This window comes from Macrobrachium rosenbergii, chromosome 42 (assembly GCF_040412425.1).
Source record: "Macrobrachium rosenbergii isolate ZJJX-2024 chromosome 42, ASM4041242v1, whole genome shotgun sequence".
In the NCBI taxonomy this organism is placed as follows: Eukaryota; Metazoa; Arthropoda; class Malacostraca; order Decapoda; family Palaemonidae; genus Macrobrachium; species Macrobrachium rosenbergii.
In genome coordinates, this window is record NC_089782.1 from 17,513,911 (window position 1) to 17,540,621 (window position 26,711).

At 39.1% G+C, this 26,711-nt stretch overlaps 2 protein-coding genes across 2 annotated transcripts in view; both read right to left on the reverse strand.

Moving 5' to 3' along the window:
- The window catches only part of LOC136827750 (putative leucine-rich repeat-containing protein DDB_G0290503), a 187,007-nt gene that overhangs the window by 89,526 nt on the left and 70,770 nt on the right, over positions 1 to 26,711 (reverse strand). The window lies entirely within an intron of this gene.
- Positions 3,413 to 26,711, reverse strand: part of LOC136828010 (uncharacterized) — a 69,829-nt gene continuing 46,530 nt past the window's right edge. Inside the window, exons 6-7 of the mRNA XM_067085626.1 lie at positions 4,301 to 4,528; positions 3,413 to 3,929 (exon numbers count right to left, since the gene is read on the reverse strand). Coding sequence (XP_066941727.1) covers positions 3,633 to 3,929; positions 4,301 to 4,528 — 525 coding nt within the window. The 3' untranslated portion in view covers positions 3,413 to 3,632. The remainder of the gene's footprint in view (positions 3,930 to 4,300; positions 4,529 to 26,711) is intronic.

The window sequence follows — 26,711 nt, forward strand, 5'->3', positions numbered from 1 at the left end:
TATATATATATATATATATATATATATATATATAATATATATATATATTTAATATATATATATATATATATATTATATAAAATATATATATATATTACCTCATTTGCGGGTGCAATTATCTCCTGGTTTCGGATAAAGGCAAATGGAGACGAAGCCTGCCGAAAATCCACCAGAAAGGTTGAGTTCCCCATAAAAACTGGTGAACATGGGTTTCCAGAGGTCACCAGGAATTGGGAAAGATCCTAACATAGAAAGCGAGGGCATGACCACCCTTCTTGTGACAACAGTGACCTCTGGGAGGGGCAAGAAAATGAGCCCCCGAATTCATATAAGGAGAGAAAACACAGCAATCGCTCTCAGAACACCCCTGTAGCAGACCCACCCACAACTCCCTTGCACAGCTCCATTATTGAGCTAACCCGATCTATGTGGTCACCTTTTCAACCACCCGGTTGCACTGTCTGTGTATTTTCCCATTAAAATCACCCCTCCAGAACTGGTGAAAATTGACAAGGCCCCTCCATCGCTCCGTTATAAGACAGTACATCAGCTGTGGAAACATCAACTTGTCTTGTGCTTCCTGCACTGAAAAGGTCACTGCAATCAATTCTTCAGTAACCCTTTCAAGAGGATTAATCATAGACCATTCAGTTTTTAAACAATGAAAGCATAACTAACCATGTGGCAGCCCTGTTTAATCTGCCTATCATTCCCCAGTCTTCTGATTGACATGTTAAATTGTAAATATATTCCATTTAAAGTAAACCCAAGTGTTTATCTGTAAAGCCCCTTGTTAAAATACGGCCCTCAGCCCAACTGTTTTTTTTCTTTTACGATTCCTGCCTGGCCTAGCAATTGCAGTCAGATTTCTTCAATTCCCCCTGTTCAAGAGTTAGACCCAGATTGGACCCCTGATCAAGGAAACCAGTAAGTAGGCCAGGTAAGAATCTAAAAAAAAAAAAAAATATATATATATATATATATATATATATATATATATATATATATATATATATATATATATATATATATATATATATATATATAATGTTGAATTTGTCACATACAGTGTTATGTGTCCTAATTACTCCTGGATTTATATATATAATGTTGAATTTGGCACATACAGTGTTATGCGTCCTAATTACCCTGGATTTCTTATTGGTACCTTGAGTTTCTTTGTATTTTCTCTTCTTAACTGTTAGAGGCCATAGTGCTGTAGTAGCTAATGTATAGTAGACTACTTGAGCTGGTAGTTTCCACTACTGTGTGTAATTACTGGTTTCATTTGTAAGTTAATAACTTATATACTTTTTTCTGTAAGTCATGTAATTTTGGTGTTAATCTTTCTTATTTAGTTGTTAAAAAATTAAAGTACTAAGTAGTCCCTTTATATGCCAGATGCTTCAGAAACTAGGCCTTCTGAGAAGTGGCAGAATCTGATAAGTAACAAAGAACTTATACCATAGCTTACACTATAACATTCAAGATATCCTACAGCATACAGCATCCATATTTGGTCACCATACAACTTACAGATTTTTCTGCAAGATGCCTCACTTTTTAAAGCTTGGCAATAAAAAAACCCTCATGATATAACTAATAAGTCAAAACCTGATAAGTTGATGGGTTGTGCAATGTCATTTCCCAATGTTGCCCAAAGACAGGAAATTAAGCAGACTGAATCCATATTAGGATTATGGCAATCTTCACTACAAAAAGAAAGAAAAATAGGAATGGCCATGCTTTATGTCCCAGTTCCTTCTTGTAGGCAGTGCAGGTCAATGTTGATGTTAAAACACATATGCTTCTTCAGAGAAATATGAACCAACCTTTTATATTGGAGTATCCATTAGTGTAAGCTGGAGACAGTTGTTAAATGTGGTACAGTGCATCACTGACTTATGGCGGATTTGAACTTGGGAGCTTTTTCCGTGCCATTAACGGCGTTTTACAGTGACGTAACTTGATGTTGCATCAATTTACAGTGCCGTTGATGGCACTAGCAGCAAGGATAGGCATCAAGTTAACATCGCTTGTGGCTCTGTAACTTGATACAACATTAAGTTACAGCGCTGTAAGCGCCGATAACTATCAAGGTGGTTAACTGATAGTACTGAGGCAGAGTGGGAGGAATACCCCACTCTCACCTAACACCACTTATCCCTTTTTCTTTTTCCCCACTGTCACAAGAATGTCTTACTGCACTCCTGATTGCAAAGTTGAATTTGTGGTTTTTTTTTTACATGATGACAAGTAGTGTCATATTTGAAAGTGTGAAGGGTTACATCTGCTGTTGCTGCAACCTCTAGGAGCTCAACTTGTTGAGCTTCCATTAGCAGGCTGTACCCCTGTGGAAAATGCTCCAGAGCATTGACTACTGCTATTTCCTCAGAGGAGAGTAAGATGCGATCTAGGGGCAAGAAAAGGAAGCACAAGTGCTCTCCTTCTGCCTCTTTCCCTAAGGACAAAGGGAAGATGTCAAGTGATGGCAGGTAAGTGGGGAGTATTCCCCCATTCTGCTGCCAAAACTAACTTGTTACCAAGTTCATCGACCTTGTCTAAGTCATGCTGAAGATACACCTATATAAAGGACTGGTTTGTATACCTATGAAAAATGGAAATTACTTGAAAATCTGATTTTGCTTGAATTTATTAGACACATCCCTTAAAGAAAAAGTATTAGAATCTTTCCTTTTTCACTATCATCGTCACTTCCACTCCCTTGTGAATGTGAAGGGTCTCTGGAATTTTGCCAGTTGTGTCTTTAACATGATTTAATTTCCTTTATCACCATATCTAATTGCAGATTTTTTTTGCAAAGCTATAGCTGATTAGATCAGTCTAATTACTTTAATCTTTTTATTAGAGCCAGCCCTGTGAGCACTTAGATTTTTAGCTTTTTGGCCTAGTTGTTAAATTATATTTTATAACACAATATTCTAGCTCAGTTAGTGGGTGGCTGTGTAATGATATAAGAAATTCAGAAACTGGAAGTCTCCTATGCCAAGGCACTGTGATTCCCACAGGGAGGTAGTGCTGTCAGTGGTTTTTAGTAGGGTTCCTTCAGCCCCAAGTTGCACCAACATTTTAGCCTTTTACAATAGTACTGTACTTTCATTTGTCAATCTTGTTGCCCAACCACTCCAACTCCCTCTTTGCACTGTCTAAAGCACTGAGTGGCTGAAAGTTCCCAAGTCCTTGGATTTATGCTGACTTTTCAAAAATCAATCAAGACACCATGATTCAAAATGCTATTCACTTAAATAAATCTTGTGCAATACAATATATACCAGTAATTACTTTAAAATGCAGGTGCTGTTCATTCCCTCAAATTGTTTTAAGAAGTTTGATGTATATAGTAAAATGGTGGTGTGAGAGATCAAGTACGAAGGTACAAAAATAAAGCTTCTTTATAATTTTTGCTGCATCTTTATATTTTCTCAGTTATGAGATGTGCATAATTCATGTCCTGTCTTAATTAAGATGGAGGTATAGTAGTTGTATGTGGTTACAGGTATTTGTTCTTGCCTATTTCTTCTGAAGAAGTGCTCATTTTGGCAGTATTTTAAAACTGTCATGTTCCCATTCTCCATAAAAGATAATTTTACTGGGGTCATTACTGACATGAGTTAGGTCAATATGAAAATAAGATATAATATTATAAAGACAATGATCAGAACAAGAACTGAAACTTTGGCAATGACTTCCAGCTGCTCAACGGTTATGTTGGGAGACCAGCCAAATAACTTCTGCAAAATAGGTGTCTCTTCAGGAAATTTAGATATTGACATCACTCTGCTCTCCGCTGTCAGTCGGCTGTCAATCAGTATGTGGAAGATGATAATCAAGAAGGTCATCATCACACAGAACAGCAACCAGATGTCAACCATTTTGAAGTAAGAAGTTTTTGGAAGTGAGTCTGAGGCCTGTGAATGACAGGTCAATGATTAATATTTGTTATATGATTTTCACAAAAATCATCTTAGTTTGAAAATGAGTACAATAGTAAAATATGCAATTTAAGAGGCAATTATTGCTCCTAAACAGGAGGTCATTAAGAAGTTATTGATGTCATGGGTGATATAAGTGATACTTTTTTATATCATGTTCATAAGCCTCCATAATTCTAGAGATTTCCAGCACAGATATGATTGAAGAGAAATGACAGAGCATCTTTGAACTCAAAGCTGATCTATATTTTATTATGTCGAAATTTTGTAATTCAGTTAGTTCTGCCATGCTTTAACTACAACCAGTTCATGTGAAAATCAGTTAATTTGAAAGAGGGAAGACTTACTTGAGCAAACAGAGTAGCCAGTACAAGCAGAGCAGTAAGAGTGGCCATAATCCGGGCATCAAAGAAAGATTTCCTGAAGAAGAGAGTGAAGTAACTAATGATGAGGAGGATGAGCGAGGGAGTGTAGATGTTCAGGATGGCATGGCCAAAGAGACGAATCAGTGGGATTCGAATCCTCACAACGCTTGGAAGTTTCGGCCCTCCGTAGACCAGTTCCAGTTTCCCAATCTAAGAATTGTGAGAGATCATGAGAATATTTGCATATTATTCTGTGTTGTGAAATATATAACCAGATAATGTAAAGTGAGAGGAGAGCAAAGCAGAATTATAAAGACAAGATACAATGATTTTTAGGAGAAGGGATCCATACAATATACACTATTTCAACTAATTTCCTCCACATTGATGTTGTACATGGACAGTTAGGAATAAGTCAACAAATCTGCTATGTATGTATAAGAACCAGGACTTAGGACCAGGTTGTGGTTTAAGGCCTGTATTGAGCTTAACCTTCAACACGTCATACAGTCACAGTTCTGTTGCATCCTATATGCAGAGTACATAGCAAAACAACAGTAAGAGCAGGGACACTAATGGACTGCACAAGCTGTGGGGAATAGGATGCATGTGTTCCCTTCCATAAAATCCAAGATTTTATGGCCTGTTGCCAACATCTGACTGAAGCAATAATTATTTTTTCTTTAGAAGAACAGTTCCTCTCTGTTTTTAACTTTTTATCAAATTTATATTTTTGGCACACAGGTTATATTTTATTCTAACTTGAGAAGATGCACAATAGCTATGACTTCATAAAGTAGATTTGATGTGGTTTGTTAATACAAACCCATTAGGCAGTCCCTGCTTACCGGTGGCATCGGGTAATGGAGTTTTGGTGTTACAGGGTTTGGCTAGTGACGTCGTTAACCGGATTTTCGGCGCCGATCTCAGGTTAATGGTATCGTTAAATGGGAACTTCAGTGCCGATATCCGGTTAAAGGCGCCGTCAAAAGCGGATTTTGGCGATTTTTGGTTTACAGCGATTTTCAGTTAGCGACACTCAGCTGGGGACTGAACCCCACCATTAACCGGGGCTGCCTGTATTCAAGAAATAGTCTTCAGCTTTGTGGAAGGCATCCAGGTGCATGGATTGAAGCATTTCTAAGGGAAGGTTCCAGAGTGCATGCTTAGTCAACCACAGGACCTGTGCGGATCCTCCCCTTAAGGGGGAAAGTGCTGTGGGTGCACACTAGGCATTATTAGTGGGTGTTTGCAGCAACCCTTTGGCCCCTAACTGCACTTGCTTTTTATCCTGTTACTGTACCTCCATCCAAGCTTCCTTTCTTCAGTCTTTCTGACCAGCCTCCCTAACTGTTACTTGTGCAACTGTGGGATTTTCTCGTAGTTCCACCTTCAAATCCTTGCAATTCATCTATTTTCTGGATCTCTTTATCTTGCCATCCAACTACTTCAACTGCCTTCTCACTGTCTCAAGTTCTGAGTGGCCAAAAGTGCCCCAGTGCTTGGCTCGACAGCCTAATTTTCATAAATCAAAGCATGTAGATTCTCTACTAATATTCATTCTTCTGTGCACTTTGGTTTTGGCTAGATACACTGCCGCTCACTTCAGGGCTTACCAGCGTATCTACTGCATTTAATGAAGTATCATTAATAGCATTGTATTTCATTTGAATCTTGTGTGAAACATATTTATAATTTGATCCTACAAAGATACATACCATCACCTTTTGTTTAGAATTCCTAGTGTGGTCTGGAAATGGGTCATTGAATCTTGGTAACCTGTGATAAATTGGAGGCAGGCAGGTGAGTGGTGGGGTACTGCTCAATCACCTGTTGTTAATTCACCTTACAGGGGGTCTCATTGTAATAACAGACTCTCTATCAAGGAGAAAACGACAGCCTCGACTGAGTTGATGTTGGACAACCACTCTTTTCAATAACAATAACATGCTTCCACAACGGGAAGTGGACCTGTTAAATACATACTAGAATCACAAACTCCTAATGTGTGTGTCCAAACCTGAAGTCAAGCGCAGCAAGAGATGCCTTCCTAAAGACTAGAACAATGGGAGGGACGATAATTTTTCTCCAATGTCCCAGATTTCAAAGGTTTGAGCATATTTCTAACCTTTATGAATAGTGTACCCAACCCTTAAGCGCCGTGCCTCTGTTTACAAAAGTGTCTGCCGTATGCCGGGCGTTACGGAAGTTAAGCGCGACGGAAAAAAGTTTTTCAAAAAATCACAGCACGCTGAGTTTTTAAGATTAAGAGTTCATTTTTGGCTCCTTTTTGTCATTGCCTGAAGTTTAATGCAACCATCAGAAATGAAAAAATATCATTATCATATATAAATATTGAAATATATTCGACAAAGTGACGAAAGAATTTCTGAGATTTTTATTGAGTTACATTTTCTGCGGATGTAAGAAAAGTTTTTCAAAAATTCACGTAAGTCGAAATATTGTGCTAGAGACTTCCAATTTGTTGCAAAATGAAGGTAAATGATTGAATATTACTAGAAGTGAGTTTTGAAAAGCTTACAATTGTGTTTTCAACAATTTCGATTCGAGTCAAAGTTATTGTTGAAGGTTGAAATTTTGGCACTTATCGTGATTTATATGAAAATATTTCAAAACTGATAAAAGCTACAACCATTGGTTGTTTTTTGTTGTACTTTACATGAAATTGCGCACATTTTCATATATAAAACTTTATGTAACGGCTAATATAAAACGGTGCAAAAATTACAACAAAATGACGAAAGAATTTCCGAGATTTTCGGCCGAGTTACCGCCCGTGCGTAAGGAAAAAGTTTTGTTAAAAAATTCACCATAAATCGAAATATTGTGCTAGAGACTTCCAATTTGTTGCAAAATGAAGGTAAATGATTAAATATTACTAGAATATAAGAGTTTTAGCTTACAATTGTGTTTTTTGACCATTTCAGTCGAGTCAAAGTTGGCCGAAGGTTGAAATTTTTTGTAGTCAGCGTGCGATGCGATCCGCGGCGCAACAGACAATTTTAGTTGGCGTGTAGTCGTCCAGTTGGCGTTGGGGTTAATATTTAAACGTAAACAGGCATTGGTTCCTATTACCTCAACAATGGACAAAAGATCAATTCCACTGTCGTCCAGCTGTTTCTATCCCAAACAGTAGGAGGGAAAGTCTCTCCTTTCTAAGCCGGACCTTCACATATAGATTTTTTAAAAATATGTATTGTAATAATTACTAACTCAACATTGATAGGTACCTAGTGCAAAAATTACGGACTTCTATCAGCACATTGCCAGTCCGTATGGAAGATATGGTTAGATTATCATACTAAGAGGCAGTTGAGATTTCTATAGAGAAACTTTATTTTTCTTATATACCCTTTTGAAGACAAATGCCTTGTGGTTACAACAGTCATGGCATATAAGGCTGCATTAACAGAACCCTTGCTTTATGGATTCGGGATTGACTCCAGTATAGAAGTTGTCACTTCCCTTCTGCAGTCTTTTGCTCTACAAGGCCTCCCAAAGAGCTTCCAATTGCTTGGTCCCTGAACAAGGTGCTTAGACTTCTATCAACCCCTCAATTCAGTGGACCCAATATAACCACAATGCACAGGCTACAAAAGGTGATCTTCTTGATTGCATTAGCATCAGGAGCTCGTACAGTATTAGTGAACTGGGCTCTTTTAGATGGGGACGATGCATCACGCAAATGGTTGACCATCAATTGTGTGTCCCCTGGCCCATCATTCCTGGCCAGAATATGGGATCCTTTAAAAGGAAATCCATTCTTATAGAAAATCCAATTTAGCAGACAAGACATTATGCCGGTTCAGAAGCATGGGTTTACCTAGAGATCGGCAAGCACCCCAGAAGGTCCTATTTTCCTACACCCTAGCACAAACTAACCACTCTCCCTACAAAGACTGAGAATGACTGTAGTGTTTTCTCATTAAAAAGGGAAATCCACACGCTTTCCATACGTCACATGATGTTAGGAAAGTAAGTACGTCTTTGGCATTCTTCAGAAATGTCTCTTTCAAAAAAGTCTCCAAATCTACAGGGTGGTCATCAGTTAAATCATTGCCACATGTTCAAACAAATTTGGCTACACTGTGTATCAGTAGGTGGCATAGTTAGTCTTAACCCCTAGGTGCTGTGGCAGAAAACCAAGGGTCATATTGACGGTGAGTATGCTAACTATCGCTGGGAGATGGGTGACAGTACTACAACAAAACCCAGCATGCATAGGTAAGCCACTGTAGAACTACATCCTAAAACGTAAGTTCGTGTATAGTTTCTTGTTCCTTGGTATCAAAACCTGAAAGGTATTTGGAATAAAGAATGGGACTTGAAATCTGTGGCTTGACCTTGGACCGGAAATGTTATTTCCTTTGGGGTGTTGGGATTAAAAAGCGAGAGCTTGAGCCTTTTTCGTCACCTGTCAGTTTCTTTGTAAAGCTCCTTGAGGATGAAACAGCGACTACGCTGTCAAAAAACAGGTTTTGATGTAGGAAAAACCTATTTTTGGTAGTCGCTGTTGAGTCCTCAAAACCCTCCCACTTCCCTGACGAAAAGGCATGGGATTTGGGCAAAGGGATCAACCTGCATTAACCAACAGAGAGTAATGGCCCCTTGGTCCTTTAACGGCCCGGTTGTAAACAAGATGGCGATGTGCATGCGCAATAGTCACTTCTCTTTCTTGCAGGTTCTTGTGACATTGGAAAATCTGGGTTCAGCTTCGCTGAAGATAAGGGAAAGGGCTCTCTTATCTTTGGGTCCATTATATACTCCATCATGTGTTATAATATTAATCATTACGGCACAATTCTTTGATATTAGTTTGGTCACCATGGAGCTCTGGTAGACCATGGAAGGTAACTCCTTGAGGACTCAACAGCGACTACCAAAAATAGGTATTTCCTACGTCAAAACCTGTTTTTTGTGACAATATATTTTTATGATAAAAAATTTATTTGTAAATTTTCAAATATTAATACATTATTATTATTGTGAACAGCAAATATCAATAAAATAAAATATATATTTTTTTTTAAAGTAAAATCTCTCAAGATCACAAAAGAGCTGTTTCCGGGTTCGTTTTATTGAAGTATAAACAAACCTCCGTTACTCTCTCTCTCTCTCTCTCTCTATTGTACATATCCTTTAAAGAAATATGAATTACTGTACCAAACATGTAGCTATGAAACTAAAACTCCAAGAAGTTTACAATGTTTTTCAAATATTAACCCTTAAACACCAAGCCTCTGTTAAAAGTATCTGTCGTATGCCGGCAGCGTTAGAGTTAAGCGCTGAAGCGGAAAAAAAAGCTTTTAAAATCACATACGCTTAGATTTCAAGATTAAGAGTTCATTTTTGGCTCCATTTTTTGTCATTGCCTGAAGTTTAGTATGCGACCATCAGAAATGAAAACAATATCATTATCACATATAAATATTGAAATATATGACAGCGCAAAACAAAATTTCATATATAATTGTATACAAATCGCGCTGTGAGCAAAACGGTTAAAGCTAATGAGTTATTTTTTTTCGTTCAATTGTACGCTAAATTGCGATGATTTTGGTATATAATAATTGTAAAATGATCAAAGCAACACAGAAAATATTATCACAAAATGATGCATGTAGATTAAGTAGCAGCGCGGACGTAAAACAAGTTTTTCTAAAATTCACCATAAATCAGGAAAATATTTGTGCTGAGATTTCCCGTTTGTTACTAAAATGAAAATGTAATTGATTGGATATTACTAGACTGTAAGTGTTTTAGCTTACAATTGCAGTTTTTCGACCATTTCAGTTCAGTTAAATTTGACCGAAGGTAAATTTTTCTATTTATCGTGATTTATATAAAATATTTCAAAACTGATAAAAGCTACAACCATGATTATTTTTGTATATTCTACATGAAATTGCACATTTTCGCCTTGCAACACTTTATGTAGACCTAATACAAATGGTGCAAAAATTGCGATAAAGGTGACTAAAAATTCGATTTTCAACAGTTACCGTCTTGTGGACGTAAGGAAAAATTCTAAGAAACATTAGAAAGTCATTGTGTTTTTCTATGTTGAATTCAGTGCTGAAATTTATAGACATTTAGAACCTTGATGGAAGCAGTTTTATTACCTGTACAGTGTTGAGGTAAAACTGTAGAATGAATTTCAAAGTTATTAAATTAGTATAAAAAAAGATGTGGCCAAAAAAAAAATGCATAGTACAGTAATCAAAAAGTACTTGTCAACTCACTACCTCCAATAATTGGAAGCAAAGCATTTAGAAGTACAGATAAGATACACAACAAATATCTAGAGGACAGGCCTTCTGTATCTTTTCAATAAATCAAATCAAGTTGTACATCACAATGACTGCAAGAGAAGGTTACTGAAAATTCTCAGGTTGAAACAAGGCAAAGGATTAGTTAGGACCACATGAAGGTATACAGTTGATTGTGGATGAGATGGTCTGAGATATATACAGTATACATTATATACAGGACACCAGTATGAGAATCACATCACAAAGATTTTCAGATGGTAGTAGAGTAGAAGCTATTAAAAGGTTACCATATATGTAAAAATGTGTTTATAACAAAGAGAAAATAAGTTACAAAGTTACAACTAAATGGTTTCTTTATTCTTTCTCCTGATAGTGCCAACTTGTATTTACATTTTATGAATGAATCCCTTGAGTCTGGGCATAATCATGTGAGGCATCATAATATCTCTGGACATTAAACCTGGCGCACCTCAGGTGAGAATCTGTATTTCACACCATGCAATTTGAATGAATTTTGCGGGAAAAATGTTCTAATCACTTGACTGGGCATCATGACTTGTAGCAACTTGTATGGCAACACTAGCACCTCAGCTCAGGAAAGAGGGCAATCAGTGTGTTTTGAGATTTCCTGGAGAAATGTACCGCTTCTTCCCATCCCAGGACATCTGATATATATTTGCTCATAAATATACCCAGGGATTGCAGTTGGTTTTAGTTCTTATCTTTTACGATAGTATGTCGGCTATAATTGTAATTTTGCAAACTAAAGCACTAAGAAATATTAGGAAAAACATGTATGACTAACTATAAGGTACTGCATCTCCTCATCTCTGTACATAAATATATTCAAATTTTGTTACTGGTTTTAGTTTCTTATCTGTTATAGTATGTGAGCTGTAATTGTAATTTTACAAAATAAAATTTAAAAAATTATTAGAAAAAACATGTATAACTTGGTAAAATTAGCACATTTTTACAAGTGTCTTGAAAAAGAGGCCATGCACAAGGGTGGAAATATTCACTTTCAATTTCCTTTGGAAGGTACGGAAAATGTTTTAGAATTTTCATCTTATACCATGTGCATTTGCTTATCTTCCTTCTATTGATGTTTTTTTTTTAATTGGCCAACCTTAAAATTTGCCTGATCTAGTTGTGTTTTTAATGTATATTTAGCCCAGCCTGGAAGGGTTAAGATTTTTAAACCTTAACCATCAGATGGGAGAATAATATAGTTTCACCTTAAGTTTTATAGATGATCTACTCTGTCACTTCACTGAAAATATGGCAGTTAAACCTCGTTGTGATAAGAATGGGAGTCAGATATTTTAAGAAAACTATCAGCCTTAGTTTGACAGTTCAAGTATCGGGTAAACAAGTTTTATTGTGCTTCCATTTTTGACAGAATATGTTCTTGGTGATACTTTTGCTTTTCTTCGCAGAGTGTTTGAAGCATGTTTAATGCAATCATGATGCTAGGTATTGGTTTTAAAGCCTTTCATCTATAATTTCCGAGATGATGGTAATGCCCAATGCTTTAGATCTTTTCTACCTCTGCTTTATGGTGTCAGCAGCATCCCCAGACCACTGTCTTCTAGGAGACTTTGCTCCGGGTAGCTGCTATTTCCCCTAAAGTAGGAATACAGTATTGTTTAGATTGGAAATTTTCTTACTTGTTATCATCCACAAGTTTGTTTCTTTGGGAAACTTCCATAGTAGTATGGGTTACTCTGCATGCCCTCCTTCCTACATTTTGCTTGAATGACTTAGAAGTGAGTAGCTGCTTTTTTTTTTTTTTTTTAAGTTGCCCCAGCACCTTTGGTGACCGCACTAACTATTCTCAAGTTTTAGGTTGTACCAAAGCTTTCCATAGAGTTAGGTTCAAGTTCTGTCACTTGAGTGTACATTCAAGCTCTTACTTCCATTTACTTATATTTATTATTTTTTATTATGCATTCTTTACTCTGTTTTACTCCATATTCTCTGTTCTCCCCTTCTTTCACTTTTGAGAAGTCCGTTCTGTGGAACTTGGAACACAAGTTTAAATCTTTTTGACTTGTTCCATAAAAGTTTATGCATACTGTATTAAATAATCATACAATTGCCTTTTAGCTTATCAGATACTTTGGGATCTGGCCTTTCTGATTAATGGCAAAATCTAAGTGACAAAGACTGGTATGGCCTCCAAGATATTTAAATTATCCCACAGCTAGCAGTAATATCATATTATTTCTCTCTTAGGATAACCTGTATTGGATACCAGCCATTCAGTCTTCATAGTTTTATCCACAAAATTATTCACTTGTAAAAGGGTAATATAGAAAAAAAACAATTATATTAATGTACCTGATAAGGATTATTATGAAGCTGAGGTTTAATAAGCTGAGAAGTGACTTATCATTATTAGTGTCTTTGTCCGTAGAATTAATGAGTTACTTTGCAATGCATCAGCATCCATGTCCTGTTGAGATGCTTGTAATTATAAGAGATGTAAATGTTTGTTGATGTGGTGTGTTTCTCTGATTTAATACGTATTTCTTAACTGTCTTATCTGCTGTCTAGCTGCTGAACTATATTTTTTCTTATTTCTTTTTTTCTCTTGTTGAGCTTTCTGCTTGGTGGAAGTTTGCTTCACAAGTGAATGGCCTTAATTTAGTTTTCCATATGAATATTATTTTAAGTATATATGAATATAATTTTTAAAAAGTATTGATGAGCATGACTTATAATCATAAAATTATTGCCTTAACCCACAATATCTTTTCTCTATATCTTTGTACAAGACTCAAATCAACAAACACCATTATATCACCTATTGCCACCCCTGTATGACAGGACAAACAATTTTTGTTTTCAGTTCTATTTGTAACGACATAAAAAAAAGATTACAGTCGTATATTAATTACACATGCATCAAATGTCTTGTTCAATCTTTGCTGGAAATTGTACTGTGTGTGTGCCTCCCATGACGTTTTACCTTTGAGATAAAATTCCTCAGATGGGTTCTTTCCTTTTGATTAATAATGGAAATAGGATTTAAACTATCACTGGAAGAGAAACTGGTTACCATAGGCTCTTGTTTTAATGAGTATCCATGATCACTTGAGTACAATGATCTCTCGAGTTGGCATGTGCAGCCCATTCGGGGGATCATCAACATCCACATTTTATTGGGCTGCTACCACGTTCCACTCTTAAGTATCAGAGGTCTTTCATCCTGTGGAACTGTGATCTATATTTATCTGATGTTTTTCATACTCAGGACCTGATGACTTCCATACTCTTTATCTAAGACTTCATACTATGTATTATAGGTCTTTCATACTCAGGATCAGAGGTCTTACATGTTCTGTATCAGAAGTGTTCTATACTTTCTCCCTGAGGTTTAGGTCTTCAGTACTCTCTTAGGTCTTACATGCTCTGGATCAGATGTTTTCCATACTCTGTAATCTGAGGTCTTTCAAACTTCAGATTATAGATCTTTCATACTCTATATATGGAGTCTTCCATATTACTATGTGAAGTCTTACTTACTCTGTACCAGAGGTCTTCCACAGCTACTCTGTCATATATCTCTCATACTTTGTATCAGAAGTCTTAACATGTCTGTATTTATCTTTTCTTTTATTACCTGGTTTTATTTTGGAGTTTTTATACTTTGGAAGGTTGCTTTAAAATTTTTTCCATTTTGTTTATGCCACAAAATTTTATGGTGACCTGTGATCATTTTAACAGGGATGGGTTAGTTGTTAAGGAAAAGGATTCAAGTTGGTAGGATACCTCAGAGACCAAAATTCAGATTTCATCTTTTGTGATTTGCACGTCATAATCTACAGGAAAAATTTATCTTCAGCATTTTGACACTAAGTAGCATTGATGGGGTTTCTGGAGGATATTGTAGGGGGTGGGAGAATGGGTCAAGTCCATCTCCCCCAAAAGCAAATTGTCCTATTTCTTTAGTTTTTCTTTTTTGTTATTTACAGTAATAACAGACATACATAACAGTAAGATATACAGTAGTATACAATATTTAATAATGAAAGAAATATATGTTCTCAGATTTTGAGTTTAAATTTTTTTTTTATTTTTAAATGTGTAAGAAGCATAATTATTGTATTTCAAAATGAGAGGCTAGCATTGAATCATGAATAATAAGTTGACAGCAAGCAAAATGAAATTTGTGTCTGAGCTCATAAGCAGTAAATTAGAACAGCAATTTACCACAAATGAGTAACCCACCACCACTAGCATGAAATCTTGGTGTTAAAGAGAAGTTTTACAAGTGTTATTTACAATTACTCCCTATTGTATCTAAATTGAGGAGGATCAACCCTTAGAACTGTAATTTGTTTCTTTTTTCAACAGCACAACGACGTTATGAAACTGGTTGACCCTTCATCAAGACTAACCTTCCTGTTTTTGGGAGAGAAAGATTACATAAATTTTGGCAAGGTTTTCATACGTCTTCATGGAGACACCTTGGCAGCCAAACATTTTTCATGCCTGTGCACTGGTGAGAGGGGTCCGACTTATGCAGGTTTTACATGTGTAGATGTTTTTAATAAAAATCACAAGACGCTTGAATATTTTCGGATGGGAGATTATGAGAATTGCAATGGCACTGGAGGAAAGCCTTTGTTTCCAGGTTTGAACAGCAACCAAGATGATTATATAAGGCCGTGGGTAGCTGGCACAGTAGAAGGATGTTGGGTATGGAAAAGTGAAATTAGTGCTCAATTTGACATTCTTATGAAGGATAACCCTGGGAGAATGTGCGAAGCAGCTTTTGGCGTTGTGGAAGAAGGTTTGAAAGTGTTAAAAGGCGCTTTTTTCGAATCCACATGTGCCGAGATGCTCTGTGTTAGTGATTGTGGAATAGTGTTGTGTTCCTGATCAGTATACTTTTTCCCCATGAAAAATGTGTAAAGAGGAGATGTGAATTAGTAATGTGGCAGGCCACCCATAAACTTTTGTCAGGAGCTTTTAGTAAAGCTGTTATAGTGAAGGGCTGGTTAAGCATAAAAATGAGAATCAAAACTTAGGTGCTTTTCTATATTTTTGTATCTTAGGTGCTTTTTCCGTGTTTTTGTATTTTATTTTTCACTCCAATAAAATTAACTTTATTAAGGTTTGTTGTGTGAGTACCCATCAACAGAATTAAGAAGAAACCTATTGCTAAAGTTGAGAAGAAATTAATTAGAACTTGCTTTTAGTGTTCTACTAAAAATCTACGTTGAGAATAAACCTATGTTGCCAGTTAGGCATTTTTGGAAATGGGTCACTCTGGGAATCTTCCCTGGGAAAGAAAAAGAATAAACAGAGTTTTTTACCCTGGAGAGTGAAAATAATCGTGGAATTATTCTCTGGCTCAGAGAGCTATCAGGGCCTGTCAGCATACATCCTTTTAAATGGAGAGGGGATTTCCTGTATGCACACTTGTTCAAACACAAGAGTCTTACAGGAAAATGCATCTTATCTTTAAAATCACACAGTCAACCAACCTTTTAAGATCTGAGACCTGATATCTCAACCCAGTAAGATCTGAGACCTGAAAACATATCTCAATTATAATTATATATATTATATATATATAATATATATATATATATATATATATATATATATATATATATATATATATATATATACACACAGTACATGACAAATACAAGAGAGAATATATCAAAAGCACAGAAAACATATTACTTTTACAGAAAACATACATATCATATGATTTTGACGATTTTCGAGACATATAATTATATATATTATATATATATATATAAAAAAATATAATAATAATATATAAAAAATATATATATATATATATATATATATATATATATATATATATATATATATATATATATATTACAGTATAGATATATATATAATAAAAAAAAAGGCGGAACATCATATATAAATCATAAAAAACCTTACTTTTAATGCTCTGGGTGCATTGAAAACAGCAGTACTGCCATTTTGGGGCCAGCACTTTCATGTATTCTCGATACACAAATGCGCTAGGCAATGCTGCTTTTATTATTTCCTGCTGGCTATATATTATATATATATAAAAGCAGCAGTACCCAGCACTTTCATGTATTCTCGATACACAAATGCGCTAGGCAATGCTGCTTTTTATTATTTCCTGCTGGCTCTTGATATACAATCTTCACATGTTACTTGTGATTGTATAATAATATTTATATTACATACTGTATTTATATATATATATATATATATATATATATATATATATATATATATATATATATATATATATATATATATATATATATATATATATATATATATATATATATATATATATATATAAAACAGAAGTTGCTGGCGCAAGCAGGCCACAGCATATCTCAGGACAGGGTGACAAGGAGACAGTCGGTCATCTGTAGGTGGTATTTCTTTGCCGACGTGTTTCGTAACACATTGTTACATCATCAAGGCTGAAAAAGAAAATTTACAAATTAAAGTACATGGAATAAAACTAACGACTTCAAGAGTCTCAACATGCTATATAAATATACATTAAAACAAGACAATTCATAAAAAGCACCTGCTAGACTAAAAGGTTGAGGACTGAATGACTAAAAGGGAAAAGGAAAGCAGCAAAGAAAACTGGCTCAAGCCAGATACAACTGAACAGAGGTGGTGTGTGAGTTCAACTTAGGAACTAGCTGTTTTATGAATAACGATTCTAAAATGAGCAGTTCGTGTGGATGACTTGTTTGGCCCAAAACAGAGAAGTCAGAATAATTAATACTTGTATTATTATATGTATATTGAATGATTTCTGATATTAGAAAATTCTGGATTGGACAATCTGCAACCAGTACAGTGACTAACACCTTTATGTGAATCAGCTCTGACCCTCAGCAATCGTTTAGTCAATCCCACATAAGTCCCCAAATTACATCTGGGGCAAGTATATTTATATGTGACGGACGATTGCATTATTGGGCAGATTCTATCCTTAAATTGAAAAAGGGACCCTATTGTCAGTGGATTTTTTGGTATTAAAATGACTTGCAACATGTTAAAATGTTTTTCTATTGTAGAATCTGCCCAATAATGCAATCGTCAGTTGTATATAAATATACTTGCCCCAGATGTAATTTGGGGACTTACGTGGGACTGACTAAATGATTGCTGAGGGTCAGAGCTGATTCACATAAAGGTGTTAGTCATTGTACTGGTTGCAGATTGTCCAATCCAGAATTTTCTAATATCAGAAATCGTTCAAATGTATGTAATACAAGTATTAATTATTCTGACTTCTCTGTTTTGGGCCAAACAAGTCATCCACACGAACTGCTCATTTTAGAATCGTTATTCATAAAACAGCTAGTTCCTAAGTTGAACTCACACACACCACCTCTGTTCAGTTGTATCTGGCTTGAGCCAGTTTTCTTTGCTGCTTTCCTTTTCCCTTTTATTCATTTAGTCCTCAACCTTTTAGTCTAGCAGGTGCTTTTTCAACTGTCTTGTTTTAATGTATATTTATATAGCATGTTGAGACTCTTAGTGAAGTCAATTAGTTTTATTCCATGTTTGTAGTTTTTTTAGCCTTGATGATTTAATTTGTATTGTCTCCTATGTCACACCCCTGTCCTGAGATATATATATATATATATATATATATATATATGTTTATATATATATATATATATATATATATTTTTTATGTTTAGCATGTTGACTTTACTCGAAATGAAGATACCCAGGGCATATAAAACACAAACAAAAAAAGAAGTACATACACTTAGTGGATTAAAAATAGTTATATTTGATAGCCACAAGGTCAAAAGGAAAATTAACTGAAAATACGGTATTTGTACCAATTTTTTCTTTTTTACTCCCGAGGCCTTGATGATAAATGCAAAGGGCTAAGTAATCGTGACTAGCAACTCAGTTTGGGTACATTACCACATTTGTAAGGGCGCAGGGATGACGACGTCTTCTGCCGAAAACACGTGTGGGAGCGTGGACAAATGGTAGCCTCCCTCTCCAAATTTCTTCAAGTCGTGATTGGGGCGGAAAAGGGCGCCTTGGGATGAAAAAAGGCTGCCATTTAATGTCAGCTCGCGTTTGGGAAACATCCCAACCTTGCAGTCTTCTAAGGCCATGTGGAATGGAACACGGGGCACACAGGGCGCGACCACCTAAACTAGCAACCGCGTGTGAGGGAGAGCTGTCCTGGCCCTGACCTTTTATTGCTTCTGGACAGGGGTAGGGGGCCGATGTCCTGACCCAGGTCGCCGACCGGATATCATAGAAACGATTTTCTTTCCTGTACCAAAGAAAACACCAGTTTACTGTCCCCAAACTATTATATTCTCTCTGAGCCCCTATACCCACCTTCAAAGGTTCAAACCAACCCAAAGCAGGGAAGGAGAAGAGTTTCTAGCGGATTTTGCGCTACTTTTTACAATAATATATATATATATATATATATATATATATATATATATATATATATATATATATATATATATATATATATATATATATATATATATTATATATATATATATATATTATATATATACACCCTATATATATATATATATATATATATATATATATATATATATATATGTATATATATATATATATATATATATATATATATATATATATATATATATATATATATATATATATATACATATACATATACATATATATATATATATATATATATATATATATATATATATATATATATATATATATATATATATTTCTGGATCTTCTGGTCCCGTCCTGTCAGCCGGTGAAAAAGTCCATTCAGCACTTATTTCTAGGTAATTCCGTTGCTAGATACCAGAGAAAGCTAAATGAAATGCTGGAGTTACTACCCCCAGAGCGAGCTCCATCAGATGGAGTCGTGTATGGAAAAGGGTGAACTACAAAAACACGGAACCTTATCCTATAGAGATCCCAAAGTCAAAAGTCCCACAGGGAGGTGCCGTTACAAACCCATGCACCACTCGCGGACAGCACACAAAACACCGCTAGCCGCATTCCATTTCAGCAAGCACCTACGGTCACACGTTTTTTCGTTGTGCTTTTAATCTTGTGCCTTTTTGCATCATTATGGCTTCCTCACAAGGTCTTTCGTCACCTAAGTTGAGTACCAGTATTTCGTTTTTTAGTTGAGGCGATTGAGGCTCCTTATTTCCCTTTAGTTTAATAATTAAAGGGATTTATAACGCCCGTCTCGATCTCCTCTTGCGGCCTCACGTGACCTCCATGCGTGGTTCGTGATCTTGGGTCGCCCTGTTTCTCGATCTTTATCACGGTTCCTCTTCGTGTTTAGGATCATTTTCCTTTTCATGAGGTCTATTTAGTGATTTTGATTGATTAACGTTTGTTTCCCTTTGCTTCGAGATGAGGGCTGGTGTTTAGGCGTCGGGCTTCCCCCTCGAGCCTATTCGCTTTTTATCAATTCATTTACATGCCTTATTTTTGCCCTTCTCTTCTCTTAGCTTCTGGGAATTTTATTTACGTTAGTACTTTTAAGTTTTTTTGTTTTATCTTTAACTCAGTGTTCGGATGCATTTGATATTTGATGATTATTATGGATATTTCTTTTGTTACGAGGCGGCCATTTCCCTTCACGTCCACATCGTGTTGGGTATGGTCCTCCTCTTGTTTTGTTTTGTTATGTTTTTATTTTATCCTTTTTTATGGGTTGGTTGTTAGCTTTGGATTTCCTTTTTGGGGCGTTAGGCTATTGCCCCCCCTTTTTTCCATGAAAAAAGGGGGTGGTCGTTCATTCTTTTCGTTCACATGCCCTTCATAAGGTTTTGTGTTCGTATTTTCCAATGCGGCGCTTTCCTTAAGTTTTACTAGGGTCTTCTCCTTTTATGTTCCCTTCCCCTGTTTCGGCTTTTTGCGTAGGCTAATAAGCCTCTCGTTTAAGCTGAAATAGCGAGGGATCTCATGTTGCTTCCCTCTCCCTGTTTCGGCTTTTCGCGTAGGCTAATGAGCCTCTTGGTTAAGCTGGGATAGCGAGGGGCTTCATGTAGCCTACCCTAGTTTGGTATTTACTTAAGGTTAGTTTCCAGTTTTGGTTATGTCGACCCACCCTTTTCCCTCTCCTCCTCCCGAGTGCCCTCTCTTCCCCTTGATTTGTTTTCAATCTTGTTAGCTTATCCAGGTTTAATGAGAGCATTCCTTCCTTTTAGCCTATAGCTTATGCCCCCTTCCTCTGCATTGTTTGGCCTCTCCTTGGTACGGTCCGTGACTTTACCTATTTACTCTCCCTCCTGGGACTGTTGGTGGCCGGGAGGGCTTCCCCCTCTCCCGTCCACCATCTTTGGCCATCTTTATCTCCCTGTCCCCCCCCCATGGAGGTTGTTCCTGTTCCTCTCCTGCTTCTCTCGCGTTTGCTGAGTAACGACTCAGTCAGCGAGTGGGCGGGAGGACACGGAACGCCCGGATTGTGCATTCCCACTCTCTGGTCGTTCTTTTTCGGTTCTTCCTCCGGGGTTTTCATTCCTCCCCTTCATACGTCTTCTCCGGCGTGTCGTTTAATTTGGCGACACTCCGGTTCAGTCCCTTCTTCGTTGCCAGTTAGAGCTTTCCGCCTGACTGTCTTCGTGTTGGGCTTTTGACGTTCCCTGCCCTTAGCTAACTACTGTCTTCTATCGGAGCGCATTCCTTGCTTCCCGCTCCGGCGGTTCTAGCGTTTATCGGTCTTCCGTTATCGCTAGTTTCATATTATTTTTAGTTGCCGGGAATGCGCTTTCTCCGGACAGTTTAACCTTCCCATTTCATTTTGTATCCGTCACTTACTTTAAGGCATGTTACTCCGGCTAGTTCCGGTAAATTTATTTTGTTTTATTTATTATTTTATTATTTATTTTGTTTTGTTTGTATGAGATTTTTTACCCGGTTACCTCCCGGATCATTCCGGCTGGTTTCACGGCTTTGTTTAATACTGTGTTGCTCCGGCACACTACTCCGGCACCTTACACAGTGTACTCATAATCTCATACTCTTACAGGTGGTACGCTGCCAAGAAGAAGGGTGCTCCGCAGCCCTCCATCAGGCCAGCGGCCACGAAGTTTGTCGGTCTCACTCCGGATGTGCGGTCCACGTAGGGGATCTTATTGTTTGGCACCCTGACGGATGTGATGTTTGCTACGCTCTTTACGAGCAAGCTATCGATGATTCGGTAGGTGATCAGGCATCTTTCCTTCTTAGCCAACTATAATGTTTACATTTTTCCGATCTCCTCCGCCTTCGGTAAACCGCAATAATGTTTTTCTTCCGGCAGGCTGACCGCAAGTCTCGTGATGCTTCGCTTCAGGCCCTTAAAGTCTGGGTTAGCGGCTTTGGGCGCAACGTAACTGAGCTGGCAATCCCTACATACTCGAAGGACATTTGTAATGTCCTTTTTCCCGGCGCTTGGATCACAGCTTCTGTCACCAACGAGGTTGCTGCTCCGTTGATTGCCGGGATTCGGGGAGTTGACCCAGCCCTCTCCAGACGGTTCGGCTCTGAGCGGCGGCGCTCAGAAGACGCGGCGGAACTCGATCTCGCCTTGAGTCTCCGAGCATTATACCGGAGCATCAAGCAGGTAAGGGGGTAAGTGAGGCAGGTTCTCCACTGTTTAGCTCTCCTTCTTCCTCTGTTGCTTCTTTTAAAGGCTTTCTAAATTTCACCTAAAACGCCTGGGTCTGTTGCCCCGAAGGTGAAGTCCGTTAAAAAGAAAACCTTACCTACTCCGCAGGCCGATATGGGGTCCCTCCGGGCGCGGCACGGGCGACGAGCCCCGTTCCGTCGATGAGTACAGCCTCCCCTTCCGGGTCTCAAGCGGAGCCTCAGTCACGTCAGGTAGTTCCCCCTCCTCCTTCTTTGGATACGTTTCATTTCTTTGAACAATTCCTGGAAAGAATCGACGCGAGGTTTGAGAAGATCGACGCGAGGGTAGACAGCAAGCTGTCTGGTCTTGCTTCTTCTTTTCAGTCTCTTTCGAAGAAGGTGGAATCACAACAAGGTTCTCGTTCTAGGTCTCATTCTGTTCCGGACCCTTCCACTCTCCCTCCCTTTGATCTAGGGAATCCTTGGCGTCTCGCCCTTTATGCTCCCGAGTACGAAGGTACTCTTACCATAGAGGGTTTGGGCACGAGGAGAGTGGAAGAGTTGGAGTTCTATCCTCCGGACCTGACATCTCCCTACACTGGGTTTGCCAGGCTGAAGGGAGAGGTTTGGAACAGGTCTGATAAAGTCCCTAAGGAGACGGTCATCTATCCCAGGGACCAAGCCCAGTCGTCTTTGATGAGGACCCTTACGGAGTGGCAAGCGGAGAACACTAAGCTTACACCAGCTAAGGGAGTGTTCACTATGTTCACTCTCAGTGATGTTCTCCTTCTCCCTTGCACTTCGAAAGTGGCCTCCCTGACTAGTCAGGCTTGCTTCAAGGTAAACCCCTTCCTCATCTCCGAGAGACGGACCCGACATCTCTCGTCTTTCCTGGAGGCACCGAATTCTGGAAGGGAGCCCCTAATACGTTCTACGGTGACTCGGCTTGACCCAGACTGCGCCTCTGATCTGTTCAGTGAGCAGCTCCTAAGATCCCGGAGACGCTCTTGAAAACAGAGGCTGATACTAAGGAAAGGCTCGCCAGGTCTTTGAACTCTTTGGCTTTAGCGAAGCAACTTTTTGGTTTATAGGAAGATCCATTATTCCAGGTCTTGACGAAATCTCTCTTGGCGAGTTTTCAACAAGACCTGTTTGACTTTATGACTGCCCGACTGGCCTGCCGGAAGCACATCTTTTCAGCAGCCACAGTTCGGCATGAACCAAATAAGCTTCTTAAGAGTTCGATCTGGGGAGCTAATCTTTTCCCACAAGAAGAAGTTGATGCAGTCTTATCTGAGGCAGCTAGGGTCAATCAGAGTCTCCGTTCCCGTTGGGGTCTGCCCTATAAAAGGAAACAGTCTGATCTTGCCAGCCCTCCCACAAAGTCCAGTAAGAAATTTAAACATTTCAAACGTCTTCCAGCTCAGTCCTTGGTTCAGGTTCCTTTACAAGGTCAGCCTTCGACCTCTTCCTCCCATCCTCCGCCTCAGTATGTCCTGGTGAACCCGGCACATCAGTCTTTGGCTGCTCCCTCCTATGTCTCCTCCCCAGCTTTCAATCCTGCATATGAAAGTCAGGGGAAATTTCGCCCCAGACAATCAACCAGAGGCAATAAGCCCCGTGGCTTCGCTAGAGGAAGGGGAGCCCCCCGCTCCTCTCCCAGGAACAGGGGAGGTAGAGGCTCCAGAGGGGGGAAGCAAACTCAGGACCGATGACATACATCCTGTGGGCGGGAGGCTGTACCATTTTCGAGCTCGGTGGACCTTCTGTCCCTGGGCCCAGAGTATAGTTTCCAAGGGCCTAGGCTGGAGTTGGATCGACAATCCCCCTCCACCAGTCAAGTTTTATCAGGCTACGACCAAGGATCTCGAGGACTTTGTGGAGGATCTCCTACAGAAACAGGCTATAAGGAAAGTGAGGACTCTGAAGTTCCAAGGCAGGCTCTTCAGTGTTCCCAAGAAGGGTTCCGACAAACGGAGAGTAATTCTGGACTTGTCCTGTCTGAATTCCTACATTCGTTGCGACAAGTTTCGGATGCTTACTGTCTCCCAAGTTCGGACCCTACTGCCCCGTGGAGCCGTAACCACCTCTCTAGATCTTTCCGACGCCTATTATCACGTCCCGGTTGCGAAAGGTTCTCCCCCTTTCTGGGGTTCAGGCTCGAAGGCAGGCATATTCCTTCAAGGTGATGCCTTTCGGCCTCAACATAGCCCCAAGGATTTTTACCAAGTTGACAGACACGGTCGTACAACAACTCCGGTCTCAAGGGATTACGCTGGCGCGTATCTCGGCGACTGGATCATCTGGGCATCCAGCGTCGAGGAATGCCGGAGAGTTACATCCGTGGTGGTCGACTTTCTAGAATCCTTGGGCTTTCGTGTAAACAGGGAGAAGTCCCGCCTAGTTCCATGCAGTTGTTTTCAATGGCTAGGAATCCAGTGGGATCTGAATTCTCACAAGCTCTCTCTTCCTCCTCCCAAGAGGAAGGAGATAGCCAGAGCAACCAGACAGTTTCTCAAATCCAAAAGGGCCTCTCGGCGGACCAAGAACGGTCTTGGGCTCCCTTCAGTTCGCTTTAGTGACAGACCTGTTGCTGAAAGTGAAACTGAAAGATATCAACAGAGTGTGGCGGAGTCGGGCAAATATCAGTCTCAGGGACAAGGTGTCTCTGATCCCTCACATCTTGAAGAAGCGACTCCAGCCTTGGTCGACTGTCAAGAGCCTGTCCAAGTCAGTCCCCTTCAATTTCCTCCTCCGGCGTTGGTTATCCACACAGACGCCTCCCTAAGCGGGTGGGGAGGATATTCTCAACACCAAGAAGTACAGGGGACTTGGTCCTCATGTTCCGCCAGTTCCATATAAACGTTCTGGAGGCCATGGCGGTCTTCCTTACCTTGAAGAAGCTTCTTCCCCCAAGAAGATTCACATAAGACTGGTTCTGGACAGCGCCACGGTAGTCCACTGCATAAACAGGGAGGTTCAAAATCGAGCAGGATCAACCAGGTAATGATTGCACTTTTCTCCTTGGCATGCAAGAACAAGTGGCACCTATCTGCCACCCATCTTGCAGGGGTCCGAACGTCGAGCAGATTCTCTCTCCAGGACAACTCCCCTCGAGTCGGAGTGGTCCCTAGACAGGGGCTCGTTCAATTGGATCTGCAAACAAGTTCCGGGTCTGGAGGTAGATTTGTTACGCAACCAAGCTCAACAACAAGCTCCCTCATTACGTAGCTCCCAACCTGGACCCTCAAGCTCTTTTCACGGACGCAATGTCATTGGATTGGAACAGGTGGAAGGTGATCTATCTGTTCCCTCCAGTGAACTTGTTGTTAAAGGTCCTTCACAAACTGAGGACGTTCAAGGGTCAAGTAGCTCTAGTGGCTCCCTACTGGCCAAAGAGCAGCTGGTTTCCTCTTCTACTAGAACTGAAACTTCGCCACATCCGAATCCCCAGTCCGAAACTAACACAAGTAGTACAAACTCAGACTGTGTCAGCTTCCTCAAAAATCCAAAATGCCCTGGCTTTGTGGACTTTATGAAGTTTGCGGCTCAAAGGGATGCTAACGTTGATCCTGTCAATACCATGTTCTTGGAATCAGATAAGCGGGTCTCCACTCTTCAATCAGTACGACTCAGCAATTAAGAAACTAGCACTTTCTTTTTTGAGGAATGCCTGGGGCTACAGTAATGACCATAAATTTGTAATCCTTTTTTAGATCACTGTTTGAGAAGGGTTTGGCATGGTACTGTTACTACAGTCAAGTCGACTTTAAAAATGTTCTTATGGTTCCAAAATTGACCTCACAGACCCTTACTTTTCTTCCATCCCTAAAGCATGTGCACGTCTAAGGCCAGTAATCAAGTTCCATACGGTTTCTGGTTTTTAAATGACATGTTGAAGTTAGCCTGATATCGATAATCAGTCTTGCCCCTACCTTTCCTTGTTGAGGAAAGCGTTGTTCTTAGTTGCCTAGCCGGGTGCTAGGGAATTTCAGAGCTGTCTGCACTCTCTAGAAACCCAACCACGCTTTCGACTTCCTTCCATCAGGGGTTTGCTGATTCTCACCCTACCTTCCTGGCAAAATAAAGATCCGCCCAGCATAGGTGGTCGCTGGAAAATTCTCCCCTGCCTCAAGACCTGTCCCTGTGCCCAGTTCATACTTTGAGGGCTTATTTGACAGGTCCTCTCATCTCTTCTGGAGCTCTTTATCAGGAAGGAGGGGGTAATCTCTATGTCTGCTATTAGACAACAGATCCTTTACTTTATCAAGCAGGGCCAACCTGACTCAGTCCTAAGAGTTCATGATATTAGAGCTGTGCCACCTCCATTAATTACTTTCATTACATGAATTTCACGGATCTACCAGGTACACTGGCTGGAAGTACACCCTTAGTTCTTCAAACGTCACTATTTGAAATCCTTAGAAGCTCTTAAATTCTCAGCAGTCGGCAGGAACGTTGTCTCCCCCTCTGGTTCCCTTCTGATT